Source organism: Maniola jurtina, chromosome 16 (assembly GCF_905333055.1).
Source record: "Maniola jurtina chromosome 16, ilManJurt1.1, whole genome shotgun sequence".
NCBI lineage: Eukaryota > Metazoa > Arthropoda > Insecta > Lepidoptera > Nymphalidae > Maniola > Maniola jurtina.
The window spans coordinates 9,707,157-9,720,123 of record NC_060044.1 but is presented as its reverse complement, the minus strand read 5'-3'; the positions used below and the strand labels follow the sequence as shown (position 1 = coordinate 9,720,123).

General features: G+C 37.1%; 1 protein-coding gene across 2 annotated transcripts in view; it reads right to left on the bottom strand.

Moving 5' to 3' along the window:
- Positions 1–12,967, bottom strand: part of LOC123872932 (fasciculation and elongation protein zeta-2) — a 68,169-nt gene that overhangs the window by 10,386 nt on the left and 44,816 nt on the right. Inside the window, exons 2-3 of one of the 2 annotated variants that reach the window (XM_045917535.1) lie at positions 2,760–2,868; positions 1,046–1,084 (exon numbers count right to left, since the gene is read on the bottom strand). In XM_045917535.1, the coding sequence (XP_045773491.1) occupies positions 1,046–1,084; positions 2,760–2,868 (148 nt within the window). The remainder of the gene's footprint in view (positions 1–1,045; positions 1,085–2,759; positions 2,869–12,967) is intronic. The other variant, XM_045917536.1, reaches the window with a different exon arrangement.

Here is a 12,967-nt window from a genome sequence, read left to right as displayed (position 1 = left end):
CCAACGTGTGGCCAATGCTGACTTTCCAGATTTTTATACAATCATCAAAAATCTTGGTGCATTTCGCAATTGGCCAAAGCTTGCCGAAGGTATTGAGCATTTGTGTATTGGAACCTTTAGAGATATGGTTAGCTGAAAAAGTAAAACGTACCTATATAAAAACTGGAAAAAATAAAGGGAGATCAATATAACCGAATTATTGACCATGCTATGACACATGCTAATGAACGCTCTAGTGTACCTAGAGTCTATCATAGTGGGTAGATTTAAAAAGAAATGTATAGAAAAAAAAATATTCGGAAGAACTAAGTTAGATACCTACCTACCTTTTTTAATTATCCTACCTGATTAACCTATAGGTTTCCTCTCCGGTCTCTAATTCATGCATGTTCCATAAAATTATGGTCATAGCATGGTTCTACTGGTTTGACTCCACTATCGGAATTCGGCACATGATTCATGATATCGCGAATTACGAGTAAGTGGCCGGCGGCAATCGTATTGTATGAGATAACCCGAATGTATCCACGTTTTTTTTAAATCCCGCGGGAACTCGTTGTTTTTCCGGGATCTGTCTAATACACCACATGGAGGATTATTCGCTGCCACAGAATGTCGCAAGTGCCAGCCGGCTGATTTGCCAAACTTACTTGAGAACTCGCCAAACACAAAACTTTCGCCGTATCCCGAATGATCCAGCCAGTTTTTTTAAAGAATATTAGCCATGCTAATCATGACTAATACTCCCCTTTCCCCTCCAATTAAGCGTAAAGCTTGTGCCAGGAGTGGGTACGACAATAGTGCAACGGGTGGGGTTTGAACCGCCAACCTTTCGGAATTCAGTCCGCTCAACCGTTGAGCTATCGAGGTTTATTTACTGAATGCCGAACTGTCGTAAAAATTTTCGCGAACTCTAATCATTAGCCGAATCCCACAGTGGAGCCACATGAGTAAAGGTGGAGGCGTACCTTACGTAAAATGCGGTTCGTAGAAATGTAACTAAGAAGCGGTCAAGTGCGAGCTGGGCCTAAGGTAGCCTACTTACGAGTATCCGCGCGCCTCGCTCCACGCAGCGGCACCGCAGCTGCATCACGAGCGACATGACAAAGTTTAGCCATTTGCGGTTAGAAATCTTAGAAAGTTACATTTTTTCTTATTCCTAAAGAAATACGACCAAAATATAGACCACATAAAAGCCAAATGATTTTCATTGCTATTGTCAGCTAAGCTACAATCTTTACCTATGTTATTTGTAGGTTATGTTGCTGTAAAATATCGTAGGTGTTTTTATAAAAAGAAAAAACGATTTTTTTCAATTATCTCGCTGTATGAATATTTTTGTAACTGAAAGCAAGCTAAAAGCTTTTTATAAAGCGCGGTACTATAGTTTTTTTTTTCTTTTACGACAATGAAAGAAGCGTAAGAAACCTAAATGTAGAGGGTGGAGGCAATCTCCTACTTGACCTATTTTGTTTTATTGTGCGCTCCATTGATGTAGGAGGAATATCTCTGTGGTGCGCACCAATGTGATATGAATTGATTTGAGAGTGGTATATAAACAACGATGACCTTAGGTTTTAATATAGGTACTGAATGAAAATGGAGCAAGCGTGAATCAGCTGTGGAACTTGGGATTGTGTGTAGTGTTTATTTTAAGACTTTTGTATGAAGATTATTTCGCACTTAAATAACAAAACTACCTAAAACACTGTCTGGCCCTACTAAGATAAACACAAGGATAAATCTACGCCCTCGCTGCAAATATTTATCACGAAGCAGTTTTTTACGCAGAATTCTGTGACAAGAAAATTGAATGAAGTCGTTCACGCGTTTTTTTTGCCAGTGCGTGCGACTCCATACAATTTCAGTACGTGATAGGTCACAGAATTCTTCGTATCAAATCGCGCAGTGAGAATTCGCAGTGCTGCAGGCTTACTCTTTGGAACATCATCGGCGCAATGTTGCTTGTCTGTCAGTGTTTTACAAGATGTACGAGTATTTCGGAAAGTGTGCTAAGGAACTATTCGACCTATTTCCTTCCTCGCCTTTTTATTATCGAACCGCGAGGCATCGCTAATGTCATAGTCTACATAGTCGATATCCACGGACCCGTACGAAGCGATTTGCTTCCTCGTTTCTAATACGCACTGCCCTAATAATATGGAAGCCCTTCCGGCTTCCGTTTTTCCCGCTAGCTATAATATTGGTAACTCCAAAAGAAAAGTGAATAGGCACCTTTTAAGCACTCCATCTTAGGCTGCATCATCTCCTGCTTGGTGTGATTGCAGCCAAGCGCAAGTCTAAAGGTGCCCACGCACTCGAACTGAACTGCAGCGGAACTGCGCGTCGCGGCAGCGCCCCGCACGATATTCTCTCCATCCGCGCCGCGCGTACGTCACAGTTCAGTTCAAGTGCGTGGGCACCTTAAGGCGTTATAAAAAAACTTAGATTCTCCTGTACCTATTATGCCTTTTCACCTCGCTTGTAGTAGCATGGGCAACAGACGAATGCTCTATTGATTTAATCAGACGAAGCTGTATTATTTATCGATTTATAGAGCTGCTCAAACAAGATTTTTTTTTAAAGTTTTGTCTTCCTGTCTGTCTGGGCCCGCTTCACTCTGAAACTACTGAACGGATTTGAACGCAATTTGGCATATTGTTTAGTACTATTCTATACCTCCTATACCTACCTAATCTCTATATATACTATACCGCTAGTTGTACTAGTACAAATTGTAATCTGAACTGAATCTTTACCTTTTTGTCACTGAGATTCAATGTCGGGATGTGCATCTTCCGCGAGAAGGACTTGGTCCAGTCGATTGGCAGAATGTTCCCGAAGTTTCCTGTGATGGTCCACCACATTCTGGAACAAAGCAAATAATTTATTACGTTAGAATTCGTTCGATTTCGAGAAAAAGCTAATTATTATATCGGGCGATTATTGAAAAATAATGCAAGATAAATAATAAGTACAACTGTAACTGGTCCCTACAACCTGTCAAAATATGGATTTATAATGTATACCTAATGACGAATTTCTATCTTGTCTAGAACCTTATTTTATTACTTACAGTTGTAAGTAATAAAATATTGTCGAAGCCTACAGTTAGTACCTATAGTATAATTTAATATGCACCGTATTAAATTCCCTTAAGAAAAAGCGGTCCGACTCCAATCAGTGTCAGGTTGTATTCCAATCAGCTATATCTCGTAATTTATCGGACAATCGTAATAACGTCGCTCGTGTCGACCAGTCGGATTTGTGTCAGTCGTATTTATTATGATCCTGATCTTTTTAGCCGATTAGCTTGAGACTTGTAAATCTTGCAATAGGTCTGCTTTGGTATTTTAACGGACTTCAAAAAGGCGGAGGTTCTCAATTCTTCGGAATCTTTTTTCTTAATGTATGTTCCCTGATTACTTGAAAACGCCTGGAATTTTTTTTTTGTTTGAAAGGGTGGTCCCATATAAATTTTGTGAAGATCTGTTGAATATATTTGGAGATAGAGAATACAGAACTCCTCAATAAATAAGAGTAAATAGCTCGCGATCAGGGTAATAGTTTAAGTAAACAGTAAGTTTTTAACTAGGCTTAGCCATAGATATGTAGGCTTAGCATAATATTTTATTACAGTGGGGCCATTAACGTCCAACTGCACGATTAGATTTCTAGTTTCTTTTGTTATGCTCGCTATGAAATACATTGCACGTTCAGAAACAAAAATTATTTTTTACTTTTTAGTGTTTGTGGTTATAGAAGTCGGTTTTTTTTTTAATTTATTTTACCGCACCAATTTTGGGAGCTTAATTATACATGTTCCTTTTGAGGTCCGTGGAAAAACACAGCGCGATTACATGGAAGATTATTTTACGAGTACTATTAGGTCATGTTAGGTTCAGTTGTACACGCTCCTGACCTTGTACTGCAATAAAACCACAAATATGATCTGGAACAAGTCCCGTCGCACTTCCCGCGCGTTTGTTTAACTCTGGGAACCGCGCATTGCGTCAATCTTCCCAATTATTTGCGTCAAGGTCAGCGAAGGGTGGTAATGAGTAATGAGGTTTTATTTCTGGCACTTTACTCTAACTATTCCTGGCCTCTATGAATTTATCACACACAACAGGTTTCAAGAGAGATAGACGAGTAGGTAGTAATGGTAGGTCTTGGTAGGTCTGAAACTAATTAGTTTTTGGAAATACAAAAATCGGTCAAGTGTCGGACTCGCACACGAAAGGTTACTTACCATTGTACAGGAACTTCACACTTATTAATATTTTTTTTAGGTTTACATGGCGGCCATGCAATTCTTATTATTTGTTGTTATAGCGGCAATAGAAATACATGTTATGTGAAAATTTAAACTCTCTACCTATTACGGTTCACGAGATATAGACACACGGATGGACGGACGGGCAGACGGACAGCGGAGGCTTAGTAATAGGGTCCCGTTGGCACTCCTCAGGTACGGAACCCTAAAAACGAACCTACAGAGACCTCTGATTTGATCTCCCAATAAGCGGCCACAGGAAGGCCCTGACGACATGCTATTATTTTCAGTTAATATCTATAAATGAATAATGACAGTTGTAGGACGCTACTGCGTTGCATAATTACAATAAACAGGACAATTGGGTCTGTATTTTGACCCTATCGCCTTGTTTGTGTCAATAGGCTCAAGAGAGATGACTACATTTTGATGTATCACCGCAAAACCTCCAAGTTCTATCAGAGAAAATAAAACTCGAGGGTTCCGTACTCGGGTTATTTTTTCCGACATTTTGCATGATAACTTATCAAAAATATTATGCATAAGAATAAATAGAATGTACAGGTAAAGCCATTTCATAATATGATACTCCACTTGGTATATTTATCTTACTCTGAAATTATTGAAACACATTTTAATTTTTTTTTTCGGGTTTTCCCTTTATTTGTGCTATAAGACCAACCTACCTGCCTTTCATGATTCTAGGCCAACGGGAAATACCCAATAGACTTTCTTGACAGACACAACAGACGGACAAACGGACAGACGGACACACAGACAGACAGACAGACAGACGGACAACGAAGTCTTGTTTATTCCAGGATAGTATGCCATCTTAAATTGCATCTTTTTGCAATGTTTTGTACTCGATCTGGACTGTAATCTTTAGCCATTACCTTCACTCAACATTATTTTAATGCGCAGCAATTAATCCAATAAGATAAGTGATAATCCAAGTCAGTGTAAGTGATGTTATTTTGCTGTATGTATGCATCTGCGCATAAAACAGTATAGAATTACTGTGGTACCTACCTATTTCTTAACAAGGAGGTACATTTAGGTAGTTAAAATTCCTATGCATATGAATGCATGCAGACTTCAATACCTCCATATCAGGTCACAGGAGCAGGCACAAAACAAAACGGGCGTTCGTGACTCAGCCGGAGACGCAAATTGGCGTCAATTTGAGATCGCGCGGCACGTCACGGCTCAATTGAGGAATGTGTCACTTACATTACATGCAAGTATGCTGTATGCTGTGGTATATCACGGTCTACTTTGGGGGAAGCCAGATTTTTCGCTCTAATTAAGCTACAAAAAGGGGTTCAAGCCTTTTAATGATAATAGTAACTAGATTTTACACATAATCAAAAGGCTTTTTAAAATCTTTTTTTGTACACCCGTACGTTTTTCCTCCTCTTCATTTGATATTAGCAAAAAAAAATAGTAGACCGTATGAAGTCTGAAAAGTTAAAAGACCAAGATCTGAATTTTTAAAATTAAATCAAAAAGTCATCATGACTTATTGACCCTGACTCTAAAACTCTGAATACTGACTCTGAACTTTGAATGTCGACAGCTTAATGCGTGGATAGTTACCCTACCGGCAAAGCCGTGCTGCCAAACGATTTAGCGTTCTGGTACGATGCCATGTAGATACCAAAGGGTTATGGATTTAGTAATAACTGCCATATCCGCTTCCATCTTAAACTGCATCATCACTTAACTGCAGATGAGATTGCAGTCAAGGGCTAACTTGTATCCGAATTTTAAAAAACATGAGTTTTGTTTGAAATAGATGCTTCTATACTAATTTAGTTCAATGTTTGGTCCGGTCCACTTTCAGTATTCTAATAAAAATGACCAGCGTCAGTCCCTGTCGATGACATGCAATTGTTTTCAGTTAATATCAATAGATGATGACAGTTGTAGGACGCTATTGCATTGCTTATTTATAACAAACAGCTGAACGACAATTGTTTGATGAGTGATGACTATTGTATTGGTCTGCAAGGTTTTATGACATGAAATGATCTTATGATAGGACGAGATTACTTTTGACTTTTGATTGATTGTGATAGCCTAGTGGTTAAAACGTCGGCCTCTTAGTGTGGCGTTCAATCTTAGTTTTGCGAGTTAATAAAAACACCGTAAGGAAACCTGCATACCTCAGAATTCTTCATAAAGTTCGCATTTTCTCAAAGGTGTATATATACATCGATGATTAAGTCTGCAAATCAATAAAAATGGAGATAGATAAACCAAAGAAGAGGTCTTCAGTGGACGATGGCTTTTCGGGCACAATCCGATAAGATCTTTGTAATATGAACCACACGAAAAATACTAAGTATAGCACGTAAGTAAATTAAAGGCAGAAATTTTCGAATTTATGAAACCAAAATTAATGAGTGAAATTAAATCAGAAATGCCAATAATAAATGAACAGCTGGCTTACATGTTCTCAGTATTGGACAGGTAATTATAAACATCGATAAATTAAGATGACCTTTACGAAGTCCGAGAAAGTTATTACAGCTTATCTGCAAGCAAAGTTTACGCTTTGATTACTTACGTTTATCATTAATCGGGTCACAAATATGAGGTGTCTGCTCGTAATGGTCATGTAACATCGAAGTAAGGTGAACTTCTTTACCTACTTAGTTAATTTAGTATTTTATTTATGTTTTGCAGGCATAGGTACTAGGAATAGCTATCACACTATCACACTAATATCATAAAGGCGAAAGTTTGTGTGTATGTATGTGTGTATGTTTGTTACTCTTTCACGCAAAAACTACTGGACGGATTTGGCAATTTAGAATGGAAGTAGATTATACCATGGATCAACACATCTTTTATGTTCAATCATCCTAGTGAATTTTTAACCTCCGATCCAAAAAGAGGGGTGTTATAAGTTTGACGTGTGTATCTGTGTATCTGTCTGTGGCATCGTAGCTCCTCAACGAATTTAGAGATTTTAATTTAGTTTTTTTTGTTTGAAAGGTGGCTTGATCGAGAGTGTTCTTAGCTATAATCGAAGAAAATCGGTTCAGGCGTTTGAAAGTTATCAGCTCTTTTCTATTTTTTTATAGAGGTTTTTGTGTCGGGGGGTTTTTAAAATTTGAGTTATAAATAAGGCGATTAAATAACATCCCTTTTTGTTGTTATTGGTCAAGTGTGCCGAAAGTTTTAAATTTTAATCAACATAATTTCATAAAGTAGACCGTAGACTCTTAATTAAGTAGAACTGAATTAACAATATGAGAATGTTTAGAATTGTCTAGACTCTAGGCAAACTAATAGGTTTTTGACTATGACTTATTATTTTAGGTAAAAATCTGAGTTTCAGTAGTTTTGTATGAGTTTTGTATGCAAAATTGGACAAATGAGACGGGTTTTCACGCTGCGCTGTAACGCTAAGGAAGAAAGGAAGTCTACTAATGAGGAAGTAGACTGTGGTAGAGTGCCTCTCGACACGTTTCTTGTCAACAAATGAGTAGGTACCTGACTTAGATTTTCCCTACATAAAGAGCCTTAGTTGAATGCGTGCTTTGTCTTTGAACTCAACAACAGTAAAACAATTAGAAGGACGGAAATTCTTGCTAGTTTTTTTACTCATAAAATCACAAAGAACGCCCAACCTTATTTTGGATGTGTGACACACATTATGTGTGCCCAGCAAATGTGATGTGGGAAGAGAAGTGTGAAAAGCTATCGTATTGTTAAAAATGGATGGATATGTCTTTCTATAAAATCTTTCACACTTGTTGTAATACCTTTACTTCTAAGATTAAACTGCCTAAGTATAAGCTTAGATTAAGACCAATGTATATAACCCGCAATAAATTGATTGATTGATTGCCTTTACTAAATTACTTCAGTATCGATTAAATATTAAAGAACATGGTAAGCTGATGTCAGTCTCATGATTATTATTAGTCTCAGATTTGCTTAGTTTATCCAAACTTTTGATAGGTACTCTCTCTATATAACTGACAGCTTCATAGAGATCATATTATGTAGTATTCAGATGGTAATGCCTACCTCTGAAACGATTTGGTACGGTTTGAGTCCGATATTTATCAATGTTTAGTCTGTTGTTTTTCTTGTGGGCGTTTTGTTATTGAACCTACACTCCATCACAGTACTACATGTGTTATCTGAAGCTGCGAATGACAAGCTCAATGGCACGGACTGGTGTAATCATTATGCTGCTGTGACGTCAGATCGCCATATGGCCTGTCGTTTGTGGTATGCAGATGACTGTTTGGCAATGTAATTATGAAATAGGAGTTCATATTTGGAAGTGATCAATTGTCGCCTTGTCTAGGATCACAGATCGTATAACGGTACCGGGTACAACCATTTACAGTGACCTGCAGGTTCCAATCCATTTCATCTAATCCAATACAGATATACATCTAATTTGACCATTATTATTTTGCGCCCTGGTATTGTTAGTCACATGATATGGTAGAATATAAAAGATGATTTAAGTTAAATTTTCAAACTGCCACTACTCTGACCACCCCTCTGTATGTCTGTAGCATTTATATTCTTTTCATTGCCTAGTGTAGGTATATTAAGATTGCGTTATTGAAACTAATGTATTTTTCTTATCAGTAAACATTCATTTCATTCAGTCATTTTAAATTTTGAAACTTTTCCGGAAGTTTTATTCATTCTGTTTTATTTTTCATTCGCCGACGACGACACTTTAAAACATCAACAACTAATAACTAGACGGCTAACGCCTGTGGCTAAATTTATTTTTCCTGTATGCGTTTGATGACATAAGATCATTAGTCTCGATATTTTCGTGCGTATTTTCCTGATTTATGAGACTTTTACCTGTTTTCTGATCACTTTCTAAATTAATGTATGAACATTTAATTATGTACCTACCTACCTGATTATTTTCCAGTTAATTTTATTTAGTCTGTATGAACATAGGAAATTCTAATTTTTGAATTTTGATTGTGATCTAAAACACCTTGAAGTGTTACCGAATGAAAAAATTGTTATTCCCAAAACAATGTGATTGAACTGTTTTTAAGAAATCGTAGAAACTCTTTATAGTAGTCATAGTAGTTTTTGTAATTGTATCCGAAATACGAGTAAATTAAGATTTAAGAATACTTCTATTCAAATGACTTCAAAGCATACTTAAGTATTTAGAAGCTACAAACAATTAGACAGAGATTTTATAAGACATCTAAATTCAAGCCAATTGGCTTAGCAATTGCAATTGGCAAGGTACGTAAAGAAGTGAAGTGATATAAAAGGAACAGAACTTGTAGGCTGATTTGTGATTCTAAAGGCTTGAAGAAGGCTAATTTCGTAACGAGATCAAATAGGTACAAGCAGATATCTCAAAGAACGGGAATTGGATTCAGTCCCTTTTGACTCTAGCGAAGTGGCTCTTCGGCTTTGCTTTACGCTGTTTGTTTTTGACGTGTATACCGACATGACCTAATTTCATTCAACCACTTTAATCTTTAGATTCTTTGGGTTTTCAAGATCAAACTTATTAGTTTTTCGTAGAGAAAATTAGCTTTTAGATTATACAGTATACACTGGCAAGTTTTTTTGTAGAAGTAGCGTCATTGTCATGTAAATCTCAATTTCTGCAAGCTTTTATTATACAAAACTTGCAGGGGTTGACTTGCTGTATGTATTTACACGGTAAAAAGTTGACTTCTGTAAGAAATTACGGGAGTTATAGAAATTGCAAGCAAACACTTCGCCTAAACCGATACTTATATTATTTTATGAATCCATTTGATTTTTTTGAAATAAAATAAGTATATACAGATTCTTGGAGGAACAAAAAAAGCACTTGGAGGTGCAGTGATGGAATAAAACGGGATGATTACGGACTCCGGACTCAGGAGTCGGGACTTAGCGTTTGAAGCACACTGCGCACCACAGCAGGTACCAGTGAAATTCTAACTTTCCTGATGAAAACTATAGGTAAATTATTTCATAGTATAGTGGGTAGAAAGGTTAGAAACCTTTACCAATGGAGAACAGGCAGGTATAGACTAAAGATAGGTTACTTGTTATTATGCGTAGAAATAAGAAAGTTGTGACTTGTGCTTCTTGCTTACTTATAATGATATGGCATGCGTATTTGTATAACTGAGAGTAACCAACTATCAAAATGGGATTTACTGTCCCCAAACAATGAACAATGAAATTTGAGCTTATATAAAAGCTCTTATCTATAGCCATGGTAATTTGTACCGTTAGATCTTTACTTTTGCTGATCGTTTTACTGAATAAACTGTTGAAACTCAAACAAAACCCGGGCCGAGACGGACTGTGAAAATTAAAATACATGCGTCAAAGACTGTTCCTCGTCTGCACTTGCCCTAAAGTGCACGGTCTGGTCAAAAGTGTCAAAACCTTAATACTCGTAGGTATTGTTTAGTGAGGAAATAAAACTAGATTGAGAAGGTACAATGTGAATTGTGATGAACTTTGAATTTGAACGGTGTGATTCTCTCACGTTGCGAGTTGCGATCAAGCCTTGGACTTTTGTTTAATTAACCGTGTCCACCGTAAGTTCACACGCGGAATACTTTCCAAACAAAAGAAATAATCGTAGCTTTTTCAATTGTTCCTTTAATTTGTAACTTCATTTTGCCAAATCCATACTTAATATTATAAATACGCAACTGTATTCTGTCTGTATATCTGCTAGCATAAACGTCCTATCAGCTTAACCGATTTTGCTGAAATTTGGTACAGAGGTAGCTTGCGTCTCAGAAACTGAGATGGATAGTTTTTTATCCCGGGAAATAAAAGAGTTCCCACGGGATTAAAAAAAAATCCACGCGGACGACGTTCGGGTATCATCTATCTAGTTGTAAATAAATGAACGTAAAAGGTAAGACCCATTCACAATCTACTGCCACAGACAGTGTGAAAAATACCAATGTAAACTACATAAGTAGGTACATCTAATCTCTGGTCACTTTTAGGTCACACTGTTTCAGGATTGCTCTTGACTGGTACGTGGTGGGTTACCTATAGCCCAAGTACAACCAGCACGATACATCTCTCGTGGATAGCAGCTTAGAATCAACAAAGCGTTACAAAAGCCGTGAGAAATCGTTGTTGCATTGATTGTACTTGGGCTACTGCTTCTGTGCGCGAGCGAAAGGTCACCGGGGCCAGAGTTTTCTTATTATTTCCGCCAAGAGGTAAGTTTCCGTTTTTCTAAATACCTATCCTACCTTTAATCAAAAGTGAACAAAAATCTTCTGGTGCCAACGCGCTCCATCTTAGGCTGCATCTTTACTTACCATCAGGTATGATTGCAGGCAAACACTATAAAATCTATAATACTCCTTATGTAGAAAATAATAACTACTAAGCGAAATATAAGTTATAATTTCGCTTTCGCACGATTGGTTAATAATTTTCATGGTTAAACAAAATATTGAGAAATATCTTATCGTAGTTAATTTAAAGCGTTATAAGCTGTGAATGAATTGAGCTTTAGTTATTGCAGCGTGCGTGTGTAAGATACGCTAATGGTACGAAACGAATCGGCGGTTACTGTTATTGCAATCATTTATTTACAACAAATCAATTCAGATAACTGTCAATCTGTGTAAATATTTACTTATTACAGAAGAACTAGAATAGAATAGAAAAATGTTTCGAGGTATCATATAGGTGCATGGTGTAAGCAATATCGTCTTGTACAGCAGTGCAACACCTCAACAGATAGGCCACTAAGTTTGTGTTGAGACGTCAAGCCCCCTAAACACAAATCTCTATAACTAGCAGAGTAACCGACATAGCTCAATGGGTTGCGAAGCTGACGTGGCAATGGGCAGAGCACATAGTTCGAAAAACCGATAGACGTTGGGGTCCCAAGGTGGACAGACGAGGTCACCTTGCACAGGAAAGCGCAGTATTGGAAGACCCCTAGAAGACTAGCTGTGGACAGACGACATCAAACGAGTCGAAGGGAGCCGCTGGATTCAGGCAACGCAAGATCATGGCCTGTGGAGGTCCTTACAAGAGATCTATGTCCAGCTGTGGATGCCTATCGGTTGGCAATGATGATAATAATGATGAATAAACAAAAAACAATTATTTTCATGACGTTTCTTGAAAATTATGGCCATCCACATGATGAAAAAAACTACAGATATATTAAACCGTTTCCGATTAAAACTATCTAGATATTTTAAATAGTTTTTGGATTTTTTTTTACAAAGGAAATTTTATGCACTCATATTTTCATTTCATGACCATTAGATAAGAGACCCAATAAACACATAGCTCAAATATTAAAAAAAAATGTATTTAGGTATAGTTTTCAATTAAAAAGTTGCAAAATTATTCATAATAATTATAAGCATGGCGCTGTGGAAATATAATATTATTATATTAAATTGGGGAGTGGGAATCAAGACAGTTGTTTGATTAATCAACATTTCGTATGGAACTGGTAAAATGGATCCAAAAAGTTTTATCAGGAGTTTATTTGTTTTTTTCCTTACCAAAGCTTCTTGGAACACCGAACAGGACTGGATTTGGAAGCTGCATTCCTTCGGCGACCATAAAAGGAACCATTAACATAATGCGTGCTTTTAACGGTATAACCGAAAGAAATATATTATAACGAACGCATTTATTTGTATAGATTGAGAAAGGTTTTTAGAAGTCTGA